General features: G+C 43.5%; 1 protein-coding gene across 1 annotated transcript in view; it reads right to left on the reverse strand.

The window, feature by feature from the left end:
• Positions 1-15512, reverse strand: part of NPEPPS (aminopeptidase puromycin sensitive) — a 40986-nt gene extending 25474 nt beyond the window's left edge. The window contains exons 1-2 of the mRNA XM_075278278.1: positions 15237-15512; positions 2439-2523 (exon numbers count right to left, since the gene is read on the reverse strand). Coding sequence (XP_075134379.1) covers positions 2439-2523; positions 15237-15359 — 208 coding nt within the window. The 5' untranslated portion in view covers positions 15360-15512. The remainder of the gene's footprint in view (positions 1-2438; positions 2524-15236) is intronic.
• Positions 15513-21550: the final 6038 nt, after the last annotated feature.

The following is a 21550-nucleotide window of genomic DNA, read 5'->3' on the forward strand; positions in this document are numbered from 1 at the left end:
TTTTTCAATGTAACAAAGTTACTAGCTGACACATTGCATAACATTGTTCTTTATGAAGTGATAATACCGCTTTTTTTTTTTTTTTTTTTTTATTATTGGTCACACAAGGATGAAAGTTTTCCATTCAGGGATGGGTTAAACTGTGCTGACAATGTCCAAATACCAACAGCAAGGATATCTCTTAACTCTTAACATGTTTTTCACTAACTTCCTCCTTTCACATGCCAAATACTTAGAATATTCTTCAGAGCCGTAACCTGTCACACACTGATTTATCATTGCCCTCTCCTATACACCATATTGTCTACTCATCTCCTTCCAGTCCATTTACACGATTCTGTAACGCCGCAGCGAGAGGTATAGCTTACACATTTTACTACACGGGAATCATCTTAAGTCTGGGATGCTTTCACACGTTGTGCAATTAATAAATTATAGGCTTCATCCTAAATGGATTATTACACTGCATCCACTTTCTTCTCATACACAATTGTCACACCCATTCTTAAGTCGCCCTCTTTCCTTCCGAACATTTCAAAGGGAGTTCATCAAAAGCTGTAGTCACTTGATTTGCTTCCTCTTCAAGTCATCCCCCGCTTGACCCCCTGCAATCTTATTTGTCATTCGCTGTACTTAACTAGAGTCAAGTAAGTCACGATCTGCTTGTACTTCCTTCTGAAACTGTATTAAATGGCTCAGTGAACTTCCCTTATGCAACCAATATTAATACACAAACCTACAGTCTTCCCTTCCCTTGGGGGTTTCTCCGGTAAAACACCCATCTGCTGGCTGCGGTTGAAGTGCCTTAGGATTTGTATAAAAGTATTACCTATGCAGCATGTTTCATATACAGATAACAGGAGAAGACATTGCAGAGTGAGTGTAAGAATTGGGACCAGCAAAATGGTACAACACTAGAAAATAGCCCCATACCCTTCCCCCTACCAATCTATTCCTATAATGAGCCATAATGCTGGCCCTAAAAGACCAGTGTAGCCTATTTCTATGGTGCCACAATAGCCACTGCCGTTAGCAAAATAGTTGACTGTGGGCCCATGCAGGTTACAGTTTTAGAGCGTACATGGACCTACTTGTTCAACTAAATTTAACAAACACTTGCTGACCATTACGCTTCAATTTCAAGTCTGCTTTATATATATATATATATATATATATATATATATATATATATATATATATATATATATATATATATATATATATATACACAAAAAATAAATGATCTTCGCTGGGCCACTCTAACCTAAAATGATGTACCGTGATACATCAATAGGACATGGGATAACTTCATGATCCGTGGTGGTCTGACCACCTGGACCTCTATTAAACCGAAGAATGGGGGTCCAATTCTCCTGAGCTGATGGAGAAGCAGGCTAAGCATGTGCCTTGATACTTCATTCATTCTTTATGGGAGAACAGAAACAGACAAGTGCTGTACTCGGCCATCTCCAGCGCTCCCTTAGGGATCGTTCACACGTGAACAAAGGGGCGGATTTTGACAGCGGATTTCGCTTCAAAATCCGCCCCTTTACAATGGTGGTCTATGCAGACTGCCGGGCTTCTTTTTTCCACTAGCGGCGGGCTGCTGCTAGCGGAGAAGAGAAGCGACATGTCCTTTCTTCAGGCGGAAGCCGCAGCGTGCTAGACCGCGGCTTCCGCCTAGCGGCAGCACCCTCCTATGTCGGCTCATTCATTTGAGCCGACATGAGGGGAAAGCCGCGACCGCGATGGTCGTGGCAGGCGGGTTTTGACCAGAGAGAGACGCGGCTCTCTCTGTGTCAAAACCCGCGTGGGCACCCCATGTCTGAACTAGCCCTTAGAGAATGGACAGAGTGACAGAACACATTGTCAACCTGCTGGTCCATCAAGATGGGAATACCAGACTCCATTTTCAGGATCCGTGAATGCTCCACCAACCAATCATGAAGTTATCCCTTATGAATGGGTTAGAGATTAACGTCAAAACTTGATACAATTCCTATAAAATCACATTCCACATACGATGAAACAGTCTGGGCCAATTTGCAGCATATGTGACATTCAGAAGAGGCATTTCACTAGCTAAACGTGTAATACTGAAATGCATACACTCAGATACTGTCTGACACCACTTCTCTACAGTATTATTTCTCTCATACAGTGGCAGCATAGATCACAGGACTTTACAGATGTCACTCACTGCTCCTAGTAGGGCTCACAATATTAATTCACTATATTTTTGGAGTGTGGGAGGAAACTGGGGTACATAGAGAAAATCCATGCAAACAAGGAAAGAACATACAGACTCACTGCAGAGGTTGCTCTTGTTTGGATTCAGACCCCAGTGCTGAGTTGCCATACTGCCCTCTACTTTATAGGTATGTACAGTACTTCTCTTTACCTGTGCCAAGACGAAACCTTCATATGTGGGAACTCACCTTCATCTCCTTCTGGAGCATACGAGGCGGTGATGATGTCAATATCCGCACAGTTCATAACAATCTGATTTGTGGAATTCTTCACCTGCACACAAAAATATATATATATTTAGGTATTAGGTATGTTAAATGTTTAACAAGTCATAGAGTTATCACTTTATTCACTGCCGCTTCACACTTCATGATCTTTGCTGGGCCACTGTAACCTAAAAGGTTGTACCACGATACAAAGGTATCCCCTATCAATATAATGGGAATAACATCATGATAAGTGGGGGTCTGACCACTGGGACCTCTACTAAACTCAAGAATGGGGGTCCGATTCATCCACTGTGCCTGCCCTACAATGCTGGAGCATGAATTACAGGCTGAAGGATGACTGGCATAGGACAGGTCCTCTGCTTGATGAACTACATAGTCTTCATAGGATGCAGAGTTCAAAGGAGACAGGCAATTGATCTGTGGCTTCGGAGGGCAGGCACGTCATCTTATCATATTTAAGTCGGCCATTAATTAGATTCAGCCACTGAGACTAGGCCGAGTCATTAGGGAAGTTTCCAGGCATAAACTACAATGCGTCTTTAGCGGGACCAGAACGTATCCAGGAAAATGTTCACTCAATAGCCCCAAGTGTGTGTTAACAAGGCCTGATTTTCCATCCATATATATATTTTTTGGCTACTGCAATGATTTACAGTATTGGTAAAGGAGAACAGGAATATTTCCAGAAATTATGTCTAAATAGGTAAACCAGCTCTTCAAAATTCATAAGTCACCATTTTCAGATTGTGAGGGTCCAATTGCCAGGACCCCTACAGATCAGCAGAAGCTACAGTGCTCTCTTGCTGTAGATTTAATAACAATAATTGTGAGTACTGCTGCAATTGTCCCAGTCAAATCCAAGAGACAGCTGCCGCCATTAAAGGGGTATTTGCTGGATTCTGTAATGGAGAGGGAGAAGATACATATGTTGTGAACAACTTAGAGAACAGGTCATAGCTCCATCTACCAATAGCTAAGACTTACGGTCACACGATATATTTATATTTTGGCGATGGAGAGCAGCGCCAGGGGAATTACCTCCTTTATGTACTACCGTTTGCTCAAAGATGAATAATGAAGTGACAGACTTGACCTGACTTCCTTGGTTTGTGGGAGGCTCAGTGTTACTTGCCTATTGGAGATATAGGACACCCTCTCTCGTCTTTGAACTTTGGGCGAAACAGGACTCACACAATGCGGACTAAAGCATGCTCACTTTATGCATATACTATGGGAATGGGGGGGTCATTTTGGATGATGTCCACTGCAGCTCATTCTGTCACAAACGTCTGATCAGCGGGGCTCCAGCAGTTGGACCCCACAGATATTAAATGTCCTGGCTTATGAACAGGACATGAATTTTACAAAGCTGGATAAGCCCTTTAACCCCTTCCCGCCGATGGCACTTTTTGACTTCCTGACCAAGCTCGATTTTTCAAAACTGACATGTGTCACTTTATGTGGCAATAACTTTGGAACGCTTTAACTTACCAAAGTGATTTTAAGATTGTTTTTTTTCGTAACACATTGTACTTCATGTTAGTGGTAAATTTTGGTTGATATGTTTTGTGTTTAATTATGAAAAAATTGGAAATTTGGTGGAAATTTTGAAAAATATGCATTTTATAAAGTTTGAAATGATGTGCATTACATACAGATAGTCGGACCGCCAAAATTATATCATAAATCTCATGTCCCAGATCTCTGCTTTATGTCGGCATCAAACTTTAGTCACCCTTTTAATTTTTACGGACATTATAAGGTTTACAAGTGAAACAACAATATTCAAAATTTTCAAGAAATTTCCAAAACCCATTTTTTAAGGGACTAATCCAGTTATGAAGGCGTTTTGAAAGACCCTTGTATTAAAGCCCCCCATAAATCACCCCATTTTCAAAACTGCACCCCTTAAATAAGCCAAAACAACATATACCTAGTAATTTAACCCTATAAGTGCTTAACAGGAATTAATACAAAATGGAGGTGAAATTTTCAAATTTGAATTTATTTTACTAATATTTTTGTTTAGCCCTAGAATTTGCACATTCACAAGGGGTTAAAGGAGAAAACGCATCCCACAATTTGTTAGGCAAGTTCTCCCGACTACCATAGTACCCCACTTGTGGGTGTAACCTAATATATGGACGCACAGTGAGACGCAGAAGGGAAGGCGCGCCAAAGAGCTTTTAGAGGGCAGATCTGGCTGTGATCAGTTTCAGGAACCATGTTGCATTTACAAAGCCCTTGAGGAGTCAAAACAGTGGAAACCTCTAGAAAGTGACCCCATTTTGAAAACCGCACCCCTCAAAGTATTTATTAAGTGATGTAGTAGCATTAGTAACCCCGAAGTGAATGTGTAAGCTGTGCGGAGTAAATTGGGTACACCAAATCCTATTCTATTTTCCCACTAGCTCCTATGACACGGACGGGGAAGAGGGGCATTCTGGGGGATCAGCACTGCTGTATTATCTCTCATAAGCTCTAAATATGGGGTGCCCCCTGAAAACACTCGCACCGCTTACACATTTCCTTCTAGTCGCAGCCACTTATGTCCTAATGATTTGGCGACTTTTGGGGTTTTTGTCTTCACATTGTACAAGCTAGATTTTTATTTTTATCTTCTGGCAATGTGGCCATATGAGGGCTTGGTGTTTGCGGTATTAGATGTACTTTTCAATGCCACCATTTTGGGGCCTGTAACTTATTGACTACATTTTATTAACTCTTTCTGGGTGGGATGTAAAAGGAAACATCAATTCTAGCATTGCTTTTTAGCATTTTTTTTTTTCCCGGGCAGCGTACAGCATAAGTAACATGTTACCTTTATTCTGCGGGTCGGTACGGTTACGGCGATATCTCATTTATATGATTTTTTAATGCGTTGCTATTTGTGCAGAATAGAATTCAATTCAGGGAAAAAAATCTATTTTTGCATCGCCATCTTCTGAAAGGCATAACGTTTTTATTTTTCGCTAGACAGAGCTGGTTGAGGGCTTATTTTTTGCGGGAACACCTCTTCTTTTTATTGGTACCATTTTGGTTTTCATCTGACCATTTGATTACTTTTTATTGAACATTTTGTAAGGGAAAGGTGGTGAATAATCATTATTTTGTGCGGTTTTCTACGTTTTTTTTTTTACGACATTCGCCGTTTGGGTTAAATAATGTTTTAATTTTATTGTTCAGGTTATTACGGACGCGGCGATACCAAATATGTAATTTTTTTTCTATTTTTCTTTATTTTACATAATAAAACATTTTATATGGGGAAAAAGGGATTTTTGGGGCTTTATTTATTTATAATTTATTTTAAACTTATTTAAACTTTTTTATTTTGACTTTTTTTTCACTTTTTTTTTCTGTCCCCATGGGGAATTGAAGCAGTGATCGGCTGATCACTGCTTCAATAGAGATACGCTTCAATACACGTGTAACACATGTATTGCAGTGTATAGGAAGCTGTCAGCCTGTGTAGACGCACAGGCTGACAGCTTCATTTACGACAGGATCGTCCAGGCGCGAGGACGGGGTAAGTGAAGGGGCAGACCCGGGGTCACTGATCAGACCCCGGGCTGCCCCCTACGAACACCGGCACCCCCCGAAACCGGCGCGGGGGGTGCCGATCGGCACCATAACAAAGTGAAACCCCGGAGGTGCCGGTGGTCATGTTGATCACCGGCATCTCAGGGGTTAACACCCGCGATCGGACCCGGTTCCGACCGCGGGTGTTACGGGGCATTGTCAGCCGTATATTAAGGCTGACACCCGCTGTGCATGGTGCGCACACAGTTTCTGTGTGCGCACCATGCATCCGCAGTAATAGTACGGCGGTTTGCGGGAAGCCCTTCCCTGCAGCGCCGTACTATTACGGCGAATGTCGGGAAGGGGTTAAAAGAAAAACTAAATAAAATAAGGCAAAAGCTTCCAGCTTTCTTACATCACCCTTCCAGCATGTGTTGCCCTAGATAAAAAAGAAAAATTAAAGTCTTATTACTTTCCTCTAAAGCGATGAATTCCTGATTTTAGGGAAAAAATGGAGATAAAAGAAAGTGTAAAATGTCAGCAGCGCATGTGCGCTCTAGATAGTCAGATACATAGATACTTCTCTCCTAAGAGATAATGGTGTGCATGATATGACGCCATGTCAGAGGTATACTTATATTAGGAGGATACAAGCTCTCGAAACTCAGGAAACAAAATAGGCTGAATGGCATCTGCGGGCCATGGTAAAGTGTCCCACGGGACTATCCCAACTGCAGGTAATCTCTACCAAAGCTAGCTGCCTTTCCTCACTCAACCCTATATCATATGCTAAGCTTTACGTTACCATACACATTGGGATTCAAAATTTGAGCTGAAAAGTGTTGTTTTAATATGCATTTTAACTTTGGTGCCAGCCTTTCTAAACTAACTTCTACGGCTTTTTTTCAGACTGGCATCATTTTGCTTTTTCGTGTGTTTTTTTCAATTACAGTGATAGAGCAAGGCAGACAATGCTTCAATGTAATCTCCGTTTATCTATAAAATTGACCGAACATAATAAACTAGAGTTAACACTAAGGCTGCGTTCACACGGAGTAACGCGCCGCTCATTCTGACACGTAAACACGTGTCAGAGTGAGAGCTGTAAAACAGAATCCCATTGACTTCAATGGGTGCCGTCTTACGCTAAAAAGGTTAAAAAGTCTCCCATTGATTTCAATGTGTAGCAAGCATAAGACGGCACCCATTGAAGTCAATGGGATTCTGTTTTACAGCGCTCACTCTAAGATGTGTTTATGTGTCAGAATGAGCAGCCCGTTACTCTGTGTGAACGCAGCCTTAAAAGGACACTCCAGTGCTTTTTGGGTTTTTTTTACTTGTTTTTCTGAACAACTATCCTGTCAATAGCAATGGTCGTCCACTCAGTGTTGTTCCTTATCCTGATTTAACCAAGTCTTAAGATCATAGTGCAACTTTTTTTTTTTTTTTTAGCATGGATTGCTGTATAAACAGGAGGTGCTGCCTGCAGATACCAGTGAGAGCTCCCATGTGACCTCAGATTCATCAGAGCCACAACCCCGTTCTTCTGCCCTACCTCTCCTGTAAAAACGCCTCCTCTACCTCTCACTTAATCTGCTTCCTATAGCCCCTTGTCACACACTGCCTATAGTTCCTCACAGTTAGGTCACCATGTCTCTATTACCTTCCCTATAACTATCTACAGAAGGTGGTGCAGCTTTTGGACCTGTGGTGACATCATCGTCGCAGTCTAAGGTCCTGACACGTATATAGTATTTATGACCTCTGCAGTGCTTTTGCAGAAACAGGCAATAGACACGGATAACAGCATAGCAATAGCAGAGTTTACATCTACTTCCATGACTACCTTGTACATGGACTTAGTAATCCTAATGACTCAGAGGGTTTACCTATAGAATACAACCCTGTTTGATAGAACTGCTTATCTTGAAATAAAAATGGCCCAACATTAACCACAAGTATGTAAGTAAAGGCCAGACAATGCCAGGATCCCGCCACTCTCATCATGTCTTCCACAAGGTTCTGGCATCTACCTAGTTCAGTGTAAATAAGACTTTGCTATGATATATAATGGAAAGGTTTTATTCCCACCCGCGACATATCTCCTTAATTACAGATGGGATACCTGAAAGACTGGCAGTGCCAGCTGCACAGGGCACGAGCCCAAGTATCACACCCAATGTCCTCAAGTACTTCCTATGGTCCTGAGAGTGTGTGGAGTAGGAACCTATGTCTAGGGAGTTCATGGAAAGAAAACAAGAAGGGAACTGAGAAGTAAAACATGCACATGGCGTCTTGTACTTTACACTTTGGAAGGAGATCAATGGAGTAGCACAAGTCAGGAAGGAAAAAGCTTATTAGACAAAAGAGAAAAACTTACAAGTGACAGCTGTACAAAGATGTATCAGCACTATGTTAGTGGCAATGTCCTTAAGACTGGTTGATGGTCATTCTGCTATCTAAGGGGTATCACTAAGCAAGAGGCACGCCCTGTTAGAAGGCTATACAGGGGACAATAAAGCATTCCCTGCACTGGGTAAGCTTTATTACTAATAAATACCCAGGAACCTCACATTAGTCAGTCACCTGATCCTTCTACATCTCACTTCTATGTAAGTGAATGGGACTGGGCTATTATACCAGACACAGCGACTACGCAATGTACAGTGCTGGTGCCTGGTATACAATAAAGAATACACAGTTCTTTCAGATCCCCACTAATCGGATTATTGATGACCTATCCAAAAGACAGATGATCAATGTAAAATTCCAGGAATACCAGATAAGCTGATCAAACACATTCAATATATATGGTGCCCTCCAGACTCCCGACAACGCCAGTGCTTAAACTGGAAAAATTTAAGGGGAACTCTGGAATAATGGCCCATAGTGGCCCCTGCAAAAAGTATTATGCCTTATTATACTGGCCCCTGCACACAGCATTATGCTCCACTGTGGACACCCATGAATAATTCTTATACTTACTTATACTATCTTTTCAGACCCCCGAGTATAATAATCACAGACCCAGGGAGGATACAAAGATAAAAAACAATGTTACTTGCATCTCCCTGGCTCCGGCGCACTCCCCGCAGATGTAGGCCATCTTCAATAGCATATGGAACGTCACGTGAGCAGGGGCTTGCATTGCGAAACATAAGGACGCAAACCACGGCCCACGTGACGTCTGGGATGGCCAAAAGAGGTAAGTAACTGTGTTTTGTATGTTCCACTTTAGACACATTTATACCGGAACGCGGAACCATTTTGCAATTATGCCTGAACTGATTCCCAGCGCGTTCCGGACCACTTTAAGCACTGCTCATAGCAATGATTGTCAGTGAGAGTAAGACCCTACACACACAGAACTGGTCACACTTTAGATAGGAAATCTCAATGAGACAATTTGACTTCAAGGAATTGTTCACGTTACAGATTTTCTGACACTGACCTTGAGATCTCAGTGTAGTTTGTAAAAAGACAGACATCTGCCGCAGATTTATGGAACAGACACAAAAGTATCTGCAACAACGTGTGACCATACCCTTCAGAAAATCTCTATGAATACATGAAAAGAGAGCACACCTAAAGGATAAGTTCACACTTTGCATTTGATGCATTTTCACAATTTTTCACTGAAAAACAAACCCTAAAGTAGCAGTTGCGATTCCTGTTTTTTCCTTATTCACACTTGTATTTGGAGATCCTTTGGTCTATAGCATTATTTTAGAAACCGCCATAGTAGCGGAGAGGACATAACCATCTTTCTCTGTATTGTTACACCGTGCTTCCCATCTTCTATATAGTGCTGTAAACTATTTCCAGAGGGCAAACTGCTGACGGATTCCCTTGAAAAGGGAGTCTATCAACTTCCCCACCCATTATAAACCACTGCCATAGTCCTGTAGAGGCTGTGAATGATTCTGCATGTGCAGAATTTTGTAATGACTCCTTGTGATTCAGAGAAGTAGCAAGATCAGAACATACTAGAATCCAGGATGGGCGTGTTTAATGATGACGCGGCTGTGCTCGGCAATTGCAGTCAACTTTTCACATGGCAAACTATGGCAACATGGCGAAAAACAGAAATCAATCCCAAGTGCCACATGTCATCACTATGAAGAAATTCTGCCATCTTAGTATTAGGGTCTGGAAATATTAAGACACACCTATGGCTGGCACATGCTGAACCGCTAATTATACTCTTGGCCAAGAGCAGCCACCTCTTGTCACACTGCCTGTTCCACAACGGCTCCTGGACGCCATCTCTACAGGGTTTCCAAGCACATTCTCATATAAGAACAACAAAAAGAACATCCAGGTTCTCAATTTTCCTGAGTATAAAAATATGTGTGAGACTTGGACATGAAATAATGGAGAAGTGTTTTAGCAATGAGCCCTGGGCAAAACATCTCAAGTCACCCTGGAGCTGTACAAAACAAGCACTTCTAAGGGCTAAGTACATCATCTTCCTTAGGGCCATACTACAGCTCCTTATATGCAGAGTTGTACAGGGCATATCTAAATACCTCCAGTTTCCAGGTATTCTCCACTAGAAGAACCTCCACAATTCAGGGCTCCAGGTTGTCACCATCCAGCAACACAAATAGAGCTCACAGTCCCGGACTAGAGTCATAGGGACTCTGTAAACCATTGTATAGGCCAGGGGTCAGCAACCTTCGGCACTCCAGCTGCTGTGAAACTACAACTCCCAACATGCTCCATTCTCTTGCATGGGAGTTCCAAGAACAGCAGAGCAAGTATGCATGCTGGGAGTTGTAGTTTTAGAACTGGAGTGCCAAAGGCTGCCTACCCTGGTATAGGCTCTAGCACGTGCATGTATCCTCATGCTGCCCCTTTTACTTCTAGTTGGTATTGTCATGCCTGAAGTGGAAGTTTGTACAGAAAAAAACTCACTCTGGTGGTGACAGCACCGAGGAGGGATAACCAGTGCCAATTCCAGACAAAAGCGAAATTTCATCACCTCTCTCTGTAGAAGTCAGTTCTTCAAAAGCAACAAAACTGTGTTTGTTGTCTAGAGAAGGATTCCCCTGCACTGTCAGCCCCCAGTCCCGATAGATCCCCAGCAGGCACTACAATACCTGAGCCGTCAGATCACTCATTACATACCTCATTAATAGGTCACATTTTGCTATACCAATGACCACTGCGGACTGGTCCAGTACAAAATGGCAATTTCCCTTTATACAGTACACATGGTGAAGGAACCAAGTGTCATTTTAGTATGGCCTGTTGGCAAAAAGCACTTCACAAAAACTGGAAATCGCCAACCATGAACTTTAGACAAGTGGCGGTGGGATCCAAAACAATGGTATGTGTATAGGGGCAAGCAAACATAACAGATCAGATCCTCCATTTACTGCCAGAGAAGGCTATCAGAGGATTATCCAAAAAACACAGGCATTGTCAACAGGAATGTGCTCCATCACTTGTATACATGTTCAGCAGATTAGAACAACTACCGTTACTACTATTACTGGATGTATACTGTATGCTAGAATGAGCAATAGAAACATTGGGGCTAATATAGTGGTGTCTACAGTAAATTACAGAGCACTCCTGAAGTCTAAATCAAATTGGTGAGGGGGGACAGCACTAGCTAAATAACCTGTGATGAGGAGACAATCTCCACCTAAAGCCCAATGACAATGACATTAGCCTGGATATAATGCCGGGCCGAGATGGAGAAGGATCATAACTCCATATTCACACAATAGTTTCAGCCCTGAGACTAGGTCCGTGTGTTGGCCAAATTTACTGGCCTGGACATTACTCCAGGAGAGGGACTCCTAGTATTATACTTATCTACGCCGCTAGGAATCCCTCGCTGCAAAATACTGGCCCATACTGAATATGGTGCAGGACAGTATGTCATTGGGAGGCAGTGACTGCTAGCGGCATAGATAACTGCACTGCTAGGAGCCCTGTCCCAGCACTCGACCGTGTATATATGGCATTATATCCAGGTTATCATCGTTGGGCTTTTGATGGAGGTGGTCTCCCCATCACAGGTTATTTAGCCAGTGCTGTGTGAAAGCAGGGTCAGACTCTATTCAGACAACAGTGGTGCAAAATGGCTGTATATGTGGACCACCCATTTTTACAGAACCCTCCCAGACTTGAACCGATTGAGAAAATAGACAAAAATGGACTGTGAAAATTGGTCACATGAATAGCCTCACTGAAACAAGTTGGTGTCAAATGCAACTGTGTGTCGCTTGGTATGAATAGAGCCTTACACAGTAGAATCACAATATATACCTCGCATGGGCCTTGGAGAAACTTCCCAGTGACAAGGAACTGAACCGGATACATCATAGTCAGCCATGAGAAGAGTCGGGGGACACATGGAGAAAAGGGCAGTGGCTGGAGGGTGTGTGAATGTGACAGTGGATGATTCAGTGCCTATCTGTGATTGACATGAGGAGTGGCGGCTAACAGGAGGATATACGTGTAAATTACCTAGTAGGTCACATTCTAGTGTGTGTACTGCATGCTATAGTAGCACCAAAATACCCCAAATATATATCAGAGAAGACCATGACAATACAGAAGTCACACAGATCCCTACAGTAAACCTGTATGTATGGAATACATCAGTCTGTGCAGAAATCTGCTGATCCAGGGTGACTCCCTATTCTTTGACTGCAAACTTATCATGTGTTAAAGTCCAGGGTAAACCCATGATTCACTATGAAAACCAAGAGCCACAGGAGATGCAGTATACACCGTTCCTATAAACGCACCAGAGGGTGCAGACTACACTGTTCCTGTATACGCACCAGAGGGTGCAGACTACACCGTTCCTGTATATGCACCACAGGGTGCAGACTACACCGTTCCTGTATATGCACCACAGGGTGCAGACTACACCGTTCCTGTACATGTACCTGAGGGTGCAGACTACACCGTTCCTATAAACGCACCAGAGGGTGCAGACTACACCGTTCCTGTATACGCACCACAGGGTGCAGACTACTCCGTTCCTGTATATGCACCACAGGGTGCAGACTACTCCGTTCCTGTATATGCACCACAGGGTGCAGACTACTCCGTTCCTGTACATGTACCTGAGGGTGCAGACTACACCGTTCCTGTATACGCACCACAGGGTGCAGACTACTCCGTTCCTGTATATGCACCACAGGGTGCAGACTACACCGTTCCTGTACATGTACCTCAGGGTGCAGACTACACCGTTCCTGTATACGTACCAGAGGGTGCAGACTACACCGTTCCTGTATACGTACCAGAGGGTGCAGACTACACCGTTCCTGTATACGTACCAGAGGGTGCAGACTACACCGTTCCTGTATATGCACCAGAGGGTGCAGACTACACCGTTCCTGTATATGTACCAGAGGGTGCAGACTACACCGATCCTATATACGCACCAGAGGGTGCAGACTACACCGTTCCTGTACATGTACCTGAGGGTGCAGACTACACCGTTCCTGTATACGCACCACAGGGTGCAGACTACTCCGTTCCTGTATATGCACCAGAGGGTGCAGACTACACCGTTCCTGTATACGTACCAGAGGGTGCAGACTACACCGTTCCTGTATACGTACCAGAGGGTGCAGACTACACCGTTCCTGTATACGTACCAGAGGGTGCAGACTACACCGTTCCTGTATATGCACCAGAGGGTGCAGACTACACCGTTCCTGTATATGTACCAGAGGGTGCAGACTACACCGATCCTATATACGCACCAGAGGGTGCAGACTACACCGTTCCTGTATACGCACCAGAGGGTGCAGACTACACCGTTCCTGTATAGGCACCAGAGGGTGCAGACTACACCGTTCCTGTATATGCACTACAGGGTGCAGACTACACCGTTCCTGTATAGGCACCAGAGGGTGCAGACTACACCGTTCCTGTATACGCACCAGAGGGTGCAGACTACACCGTTCCTGTATAGGCACCAGAGGGTGCAGACTACACCGTTCCTGTATAGGCACCAGAGGGTGCAGACTACACCGTTCCTGTATAGGCACCAGAGGGTGCAGACTACACCGTTCCTGTATAGGCACCAGAGGGTGCAGACTACACTGTTCCTGTATAGGCACCAGAGGGTGCAGACTACACTGTTCCTGTATATGCACCAGAGGGTGCAGACTAAACCATTCCTGTATATGCACCAGGGGGTGCAGACTACACCGTTCCTGTATATGCACCAGGGGGTGCAGACTACACCGTTCCTGTATATGCACCAGGGGGTGCAGACTGCACCGTTCCGGTATATGCACCACAGGGTGCAGACTACTCCGTTCCTGTATATGTACCTGAGGGTGCAGACTACACCATTCCAGTATATGCACCAGAGGGTGCAGATTACACCGTTCTTGTATTAACATCAGAAGGTGCAGAATCCATGAATTCCTGGATACATATCCTGGGGGTGCAGAATACACTGTTCTCATAAACACACCAAAAGGTGCAGAATTTTACGTTCCTGGCAGCAGCACACACAGCAGATCCCATGTGCGCAGTTTAACTTTGACCCACAAAGTTGTAGTGATGTCACCAAGTGTAGAGCTGTCTGGGTGGTGACAACAAACCTACTGTGTATGCTGGGCACCGCATTACTGGCAAGGAATTTAACAACAGGACTGCAAAACCTAAAAAGATAAGTCAGAAGATAACATGCTATTATCACATGCACATGTATGTGGAGGGTCTCAGAACTGGAGCTATTCCAGATAAAGCAGAGATCACAGGGGCAGCGGGGACATGTCCGTAATCCCTCCGCAGGGAACTCGAGGTGGCTGATAACAGGGAACAATAGACTGTATTGTAATGTACTGCTGCAGAGACATCACAAGTGCACATATTTATACACTAAATACTGAAATATGGAGAAAAACAGAAAGCCAGGACATATAATAATGGAGTGTGGATTACTAACTATACATGAAGATCATATAGAGAGGCATATATCTAATTATAACCCTGTATATAGATCGGTGTATAATATGCATTGTATAACCCACACATATATATATACATATAATTACAGGCATATACATGTATACACACATACATGAACCACTGCAGCACTGTACATATATACGGTATATATACGTGTCTCTAGATGTATACCCGTGTGTCTCTTAGTAGCGGTGTCTGCACTGACAGGCAGTCTGGTCACAGCCCCCCACCATCACCACCCTGCCCCCAGACCCCCGTCTACCGTAGTTATACCTCCACAGCGGCCTCCAGTTTCCCCTCGAAGGTGAAGTCTATGAGATCGGGCTTGAGACACAGCCCATAGTTGACGGGCCTCACGTCTGCGGGGAGCCGCTCGAATGGTCTGCGGTCCGGCATGATAGAAAGAGAAGCCCCGAGGCCTGTGACAACTAGAGGAAAGAAATTGCTGACCGGACCAGGTAATGGACCGAGCTGACCCGAGCTACCCTCCGAGCGATCACCGACTGACTGACTGACTGAACGAACGAAGGGGGCGGGGCCGCGCAAAGACACGACGTAACCGCGTCAACTGCCTAGGCTCCAACCGCAGAGCGCCCCACCCACCACGCGAGACACACCCCGTGAATTCAGGCCCCGCCCAGGGAAGGACATGCTGCGACTTGAAAGCAGGAGATATAACTCCGCCCACTGCGCTAGTCACACCCCGCCTGTTACACTATGCCACGCCCCTCATTGGTTCTCTCTAGACATGTGCCACGCCCTTTCATTACGTTATGTCACATGCTAGAGCCACATGCGCATATTCCCGCTTCTATCCCTGAAGCACAGAGGTGGAGGTGGTTGTCACCAGCGTTAGGGCGCAGGGAGAAGCTCACTGTATCAGTAGCCGCATCTCCTACCTATACAGGCATGAGATTTATAAGACTGCCATTGTTAACCATAGCGACCAATCCCAGGGCTGCTTTCATAATTGAAGAGCAGATTACGAAATGAAAGCTGCGCAGGGATTGGTGGCTATGGTCAGCAAATAGTTTTCTTTTACACAGATTGATAAATCTTCCTATTGGATGGGGATGGCCTGCAATGAAACCCTATAAGGCTACATGCACATGACTGGTGTGCAGGCCTAGTAGCTTCAGTCCACTATTGACTTTAATGGGAAGTTATAGGACCTGTGCTCTAACCTTTGGCCCACCATCACAATAGCTTCAGCTTGCACCCTTGGTTGTGTGCTTGAGGCCTAATACTTGAAGGAGGTGAAGGCCCTGTCCTTTCACCAAGCTTTGCATGCATGAACAGTACAGGCTGTTGTCAGATACCTTGTAATACATCTTCTCAGTCTGTTTCGCTGTACCCCTTCTGCTAAAATGAACTTCACTGCTCATGAAAATCACAGCTGTAGCTGTCTCTAGATGGACTGCAGTTCACATGACTTGGATGACTCATCACTATACCATAGAAGTCTATGGAGAGGGAAAGGGGAGGATAAGAAAGAGAGGGACTGACCCTAGAGCTTACTATCATAGCCATAGCACTTTATTCCCATCAGTACAATTCAGTACTTTTTATTATATGTCCTGCATGTTCTTATGACTCTTGGAGCGCTCATGGCTTAATAAGACTCCACACACCTATATGGTGGTCTCTCCCTATGGAATGACGATATCCCCTTAACCTTGTCTAAGCCTCTCACCTCTGCCAGATCAGTCCTCTCTGCACCAAGCTGACGAGATGCAAGTACAACGAAACAGCTGTACTTGGCTGAGAAGACTGTATGTGGTATAATCCCACCATCATTGCAAACAAAGGCCTCTGAGAAGGTCGGCATGATGTTAAAGGGAGCGCCCTCTATAGACTTGCTTGACTGAGACTCTGTCTTCCTAATTACATCATGGAAGACAGACTTGCACATTCTCAGTCAGCGCTCCTCTATTGGTGTGCATACTTGAGGCACTGGCATCCTAATTACATCATGGAAGTCAGATTTGCATATACTTCCCATGTTGCTGAGTTGTGAAGAGACGGGTAAATTCACACAACTGAATTTAGAGCGCATTTTGAGGTGAAATCTGCCTTCCATTCCTGTTTCTGTGCAGAATCTACCTTCTTTAGTTTTCAGTGGAAGACACTACTGGACACCTTAATCTTGCCACAGATTCAACAGCTTATTTACCTGCAGAAGACACTGTTGGTTAGCCCCATTATATATCTAAGGCTAAAAAGCGACCAAAGCCACAGCGGAATGCACTGAAAGGGCAACCTCAGGTGGAATTCCCTACATAGTGCCCCTACCCAAAATAGCAAGCCCATGTATTGTAAAAAAAAAAAACAAACAAACAGTGTTTACGCTAGGTTAACACTAGTGTTTGTGTTTCCGTCCTTCGGGTCTGCTTGGGAACCCCAAAGATGGAAACCCTATTCAGTTAAAAAGCGCTTACACATAGGAAACCTATGGACCCCATAGACTATAATAGGATCCGCCTGGTTTCCACAGAAAAGAGAAAAGTCCTACATGTCCGACTTTGTGTCCGTGCAAAAAAACGGCTTCACGGCGGAGTTGCTGCATACGGACCCTGGCAGTTTTCTTTAAAAACCCATTGAAATGAATGGGTTTTTAAACTGACTGCCAGCAAGCCGTCCCCATAGCAGTTTTTCCCGGGATTTAGGCAGAATCATGGCGGACAGGTACAAGGCGCAAGTGTGAACGCTGCATTACTCCATTCAGTTGTTCAGTTTTGGGAAGCAGCTGCAAGGAACTAGAAGTCTGTTCAATGAGTATGGAAGGGAGTGTTACTGTGGGAAGAGGAGTTATTCCCGTTGACTCATGGAAACTGGGTGACTGAAATTACATGTGAAGTGTATTTCAACATTGCATGAGCTGTACCTTAATTTGTATACTACAATCAAGCCCAGAAAGGTTTTGGTATATGGTTTTTATTTTCTGACATGATTACACTATTCCACTAGTTCTATGTAGGGCACAAGCGGCAAGATCACAGCTGGCGTGGTTATTACAGGACTATCATATTCTTAGTCATAAGACAAGTAACCCGCTTGGATCTCTCTATGCAACCACAGTTAGCATATTATTCATATGAACCCAACACCTTCTCATTTTCAGACAGTAATAGGGCGCATACTCCTGGCGGCATTAACCACCATTACCAAAAACTGGAAGAATGCCTATTCCTGTCCATAGAAGAAATTAAGAGAATGATATAATTTAAAATTCCTACTAGATGATATGTTCCAAGCATGTGACTGTGATATTTGTAAGTTCATGTGGGGGTTGTGAGCTCTGGTCACAAAGCTCATGACAGATCCTATTCCTGTCTGTTATGTAGTCTGGACTCATTCATTGAAACGTATGGGACTGTGGAGAGCGCAGATGGCACAAGGATGCCATCTATGTGCTGTTGATGCCATTTTTTCACTGACCCTCACATGCGCACGGCCATGTGCATGTAGCCTTTGGGTATGTTTACACTGAGGAATTTGCTGAGGATTTGTAGATGGTCATCCACCGTAACAACCTGCTCCAAAAATACCCCGTACTGACCTTGGGGCTGCACAGCATGAGGCTATTCGCTGTGGTTTTAACATTTATTCCACCGCAAGAACTGTGAACGAATTGGGCAGGAGACTTATTTTTCTGCATGCTGTCCACCACTGCATTAGAGGCAGTTTTTAGAAAGGATTATTTTGATGCAGAAGACCATTTCAAAATTCTTTTTTTCATTAACTTATCGTAAATTTGAACATTATTGGAATGTTTGAGGCAAATATATAAATAACGAAATGATAAATCATAACCTGTCCCCACCTAGACTTCATCCTGGATGGCCTGGTTCCATTTGGAAGGCTATAATAATCCTCTTCTACCAGCATAATGTTTGGGTAACTCTCTTCTGTCACCTCTTATACTCACATATCCCCATGTGAAAACACTAACTACGGCTAGGTTCACATTTCCTCTTTTTAGTCCATTGTTCTTATGCATCCTAGGATCAGAAAATGGACTGAAAAAAAAGGAATAAAAGAATGGCTGCTTGCGTCTTATTTTCAACATTAAAGTCAATAAAAAGTCAAACAAAATGTGCACCATCTTCATGTATCATTTTATTACTTTTTCAGTCCAGTGCTCTGATCCCATCATGGATCAGAACAACAGACTAAATAGTGAAAATGGGAACCTAGATTTACTCTACGTTCAGGTTTCCATTCAGTGGATCCGCTTGTATCTACATGAAAAAAAAATGTCCTGAGATTCCTCAGATATAAAGTCCAACATTACATTGCATCTTAAGGCCATTGTTCCAAGCTATCCTGATCAAAAACCTCACATTGTATGTCGTGCTTAGCACTGGCTTGGCTGTCTCCCGGGGGTGTATGTATTTTAGTCAGAGGTGGTATCTCACTGTGTAAATTACATGTTATTCTAGGAGAGAGTGAGAAGAAGCAGACAGTGGGGACTTGTGATTAAACTCAGAAACTTGTGATGGGAGAGACAAGATGTCTATACCAAAAAATAGGTTAGAATCACTGAATTGATTTTTGTGTTGGTGTCACACAGACCACAGGAATGTCATATAACCAACAACCCTGCGGCCTTGTTCACACATAGCTTAACTGGGGAGTTGTTAGTGCAGGTCAATGCCGTACTTCTAATACATGCATAAATTAGTGCAGAAACACATTTGACGGGTTACTGTAATTATCTGCGTATGTTTTCATTAAAGAAGCAATCCAAGAACTTCTAGAATTGCATGTTGTTGCCTTTAGCTTATGCTCACGTGGCGGTTTTCTAAGTGAAATAATGAATAGATTTGTATGCGTTTTAGAGACACATCTGCTTTTGGATTACTAAAAGAACTGAGCAGAATACTGTTGTGTGGACAGGCCCCTAAAATGTATACATGCACTTTTACATGAACATTACAACAGTAAATGTATGCAAGTATTCCCTCAGTCACTATGAAAACAGCAGCCTGAACAGTGGTGTAACTAGGAATGGCGGGGCCCCATGACGAACTTTTGACATGGGGTTCCCCTCCAAGACCCTGATCGACCGAGAGATGAACAATTATTATACTCTGGGGTCTTTTCAAACCCCAGAGTATAATGATCATAGACCCAGGGAACGATACAAACATAAAAAACACTATTACTTACCTCTCCTGGGCTCCGTCGCACTCCATGCTGATGTCGGCCATCTTGAATGATGGAAGAGACGTCATTTGCGCCAGCGCTTCCGTTGCAATGCATAAGGATGCAAATCCCAGCCCACGTGATGTCTGTGACGTCACCAAGTAGGCCTGAAGCTTTCCAGAGCCAGGAGAGGTAAGTAACAGTGTTTTTTATGTTCTCTCACTTCTCCTAGCCCTCCAATCATTATACTCGGGGGTCTGAAAAGACTCCCGGGTATAATGATAGCAGTATTTGTAGGGTTCCCATGGCCTGACTTACTGATTCCAGCTCACAGTCGCCTCCGCAGGAGGGAAACGTTGGCGTTCTCTGTATAGATATAATAGGGGTAAAAAGTGCTCAGAGGAAAACTCTGTAGACTGTCTTTGAACAATGTTGCAGAAAGAAAGTGATGTTTTTCCACTGCAGTCTTTTCTGCACCTTGCTGCATGAGGCGTTAGCATTAAAGGGGTTATCCTGGCAAAAATGGACAACTCTTTTAACTGTTAAATCAGATGGGACATTGAGAAAAAATAAACAGTATTCATACTCGCCTGTCCCTGATGCTCCGGTGTCCTCCCGGTGTGTTCGGGTCCTTCTGCCAAATGGATCTTTTCCGGAGTTCCACTGAAGCCACTGATTGGCTTCGGCAGTCACACGGTTGCTGAGACCAATCAGCAAATGGCATGCCTGTGACATCAGGGGTCCTTTTTCTGAGGTCGCTGATTGGCGCTGAGGCTAATCAGTAGCTTCAGAGGAACTCTGGAAGAGACCCCGGTAGAAGAAGAACCAGGACATGCGTTTTTTTTGTTTTTTTTCACTGCCCCTAGCTGATTTAACAGTTGAAGGGATTGTCCAATTTTGTCGTCATAGTATTATTTTACATAGAAAAAAAAAATCTGTTAACCTGGATACAATAATCTATATTATATATAAAGTGATATAATCCGTGAATAGTGTGTAATGTGACTTTCATATTTACAATACTATATTTATTGGTCAAACCAGTGAAATAAGTTAAATGGTGACATATGATGTAAGATAAAACATGAATTTTAGAATAATCAAATAGTTTTAAATATACAATAATACAGAAATTAAATCATATTATTCAGGAAAATTATAAAACAAAGGAAGCATTATAGGACACAGAGGATTCCATCACATCGGGCCTAGGAGCCTTAGGGGGCTCATACAGATTTAGCATTGGAGTCCAGTAGCTTCATGTTATCCCTCATACCCAGGTTTCTTTTTATTTCATTCTTCATTTAGCCTTCTCTCATAATATAATAATTAATAGAAATTCAGTGTCAATAACCATGTCCTAATAGATTCCAACTTTGCAATTGGGTAAAGTTTTTTTAAGGGGTTTACCCTGGTGACCCTTTATAAGAAGCACTGCT

This window comes from Leptodactylus fuscus, chromosome 6, assembly GCF_031893055.1.
Source record: "Leptodactylus fuscus isolate aLepFus1 chromosome 6, aLepFus1.hap2, whole genome shotgun sequence".
NCBI lineage: Eukaryota > Metazoa > Chordata > Amphibia > Anura > Leptodactylidae > Leptodactylus > Leptodactylus fuscus.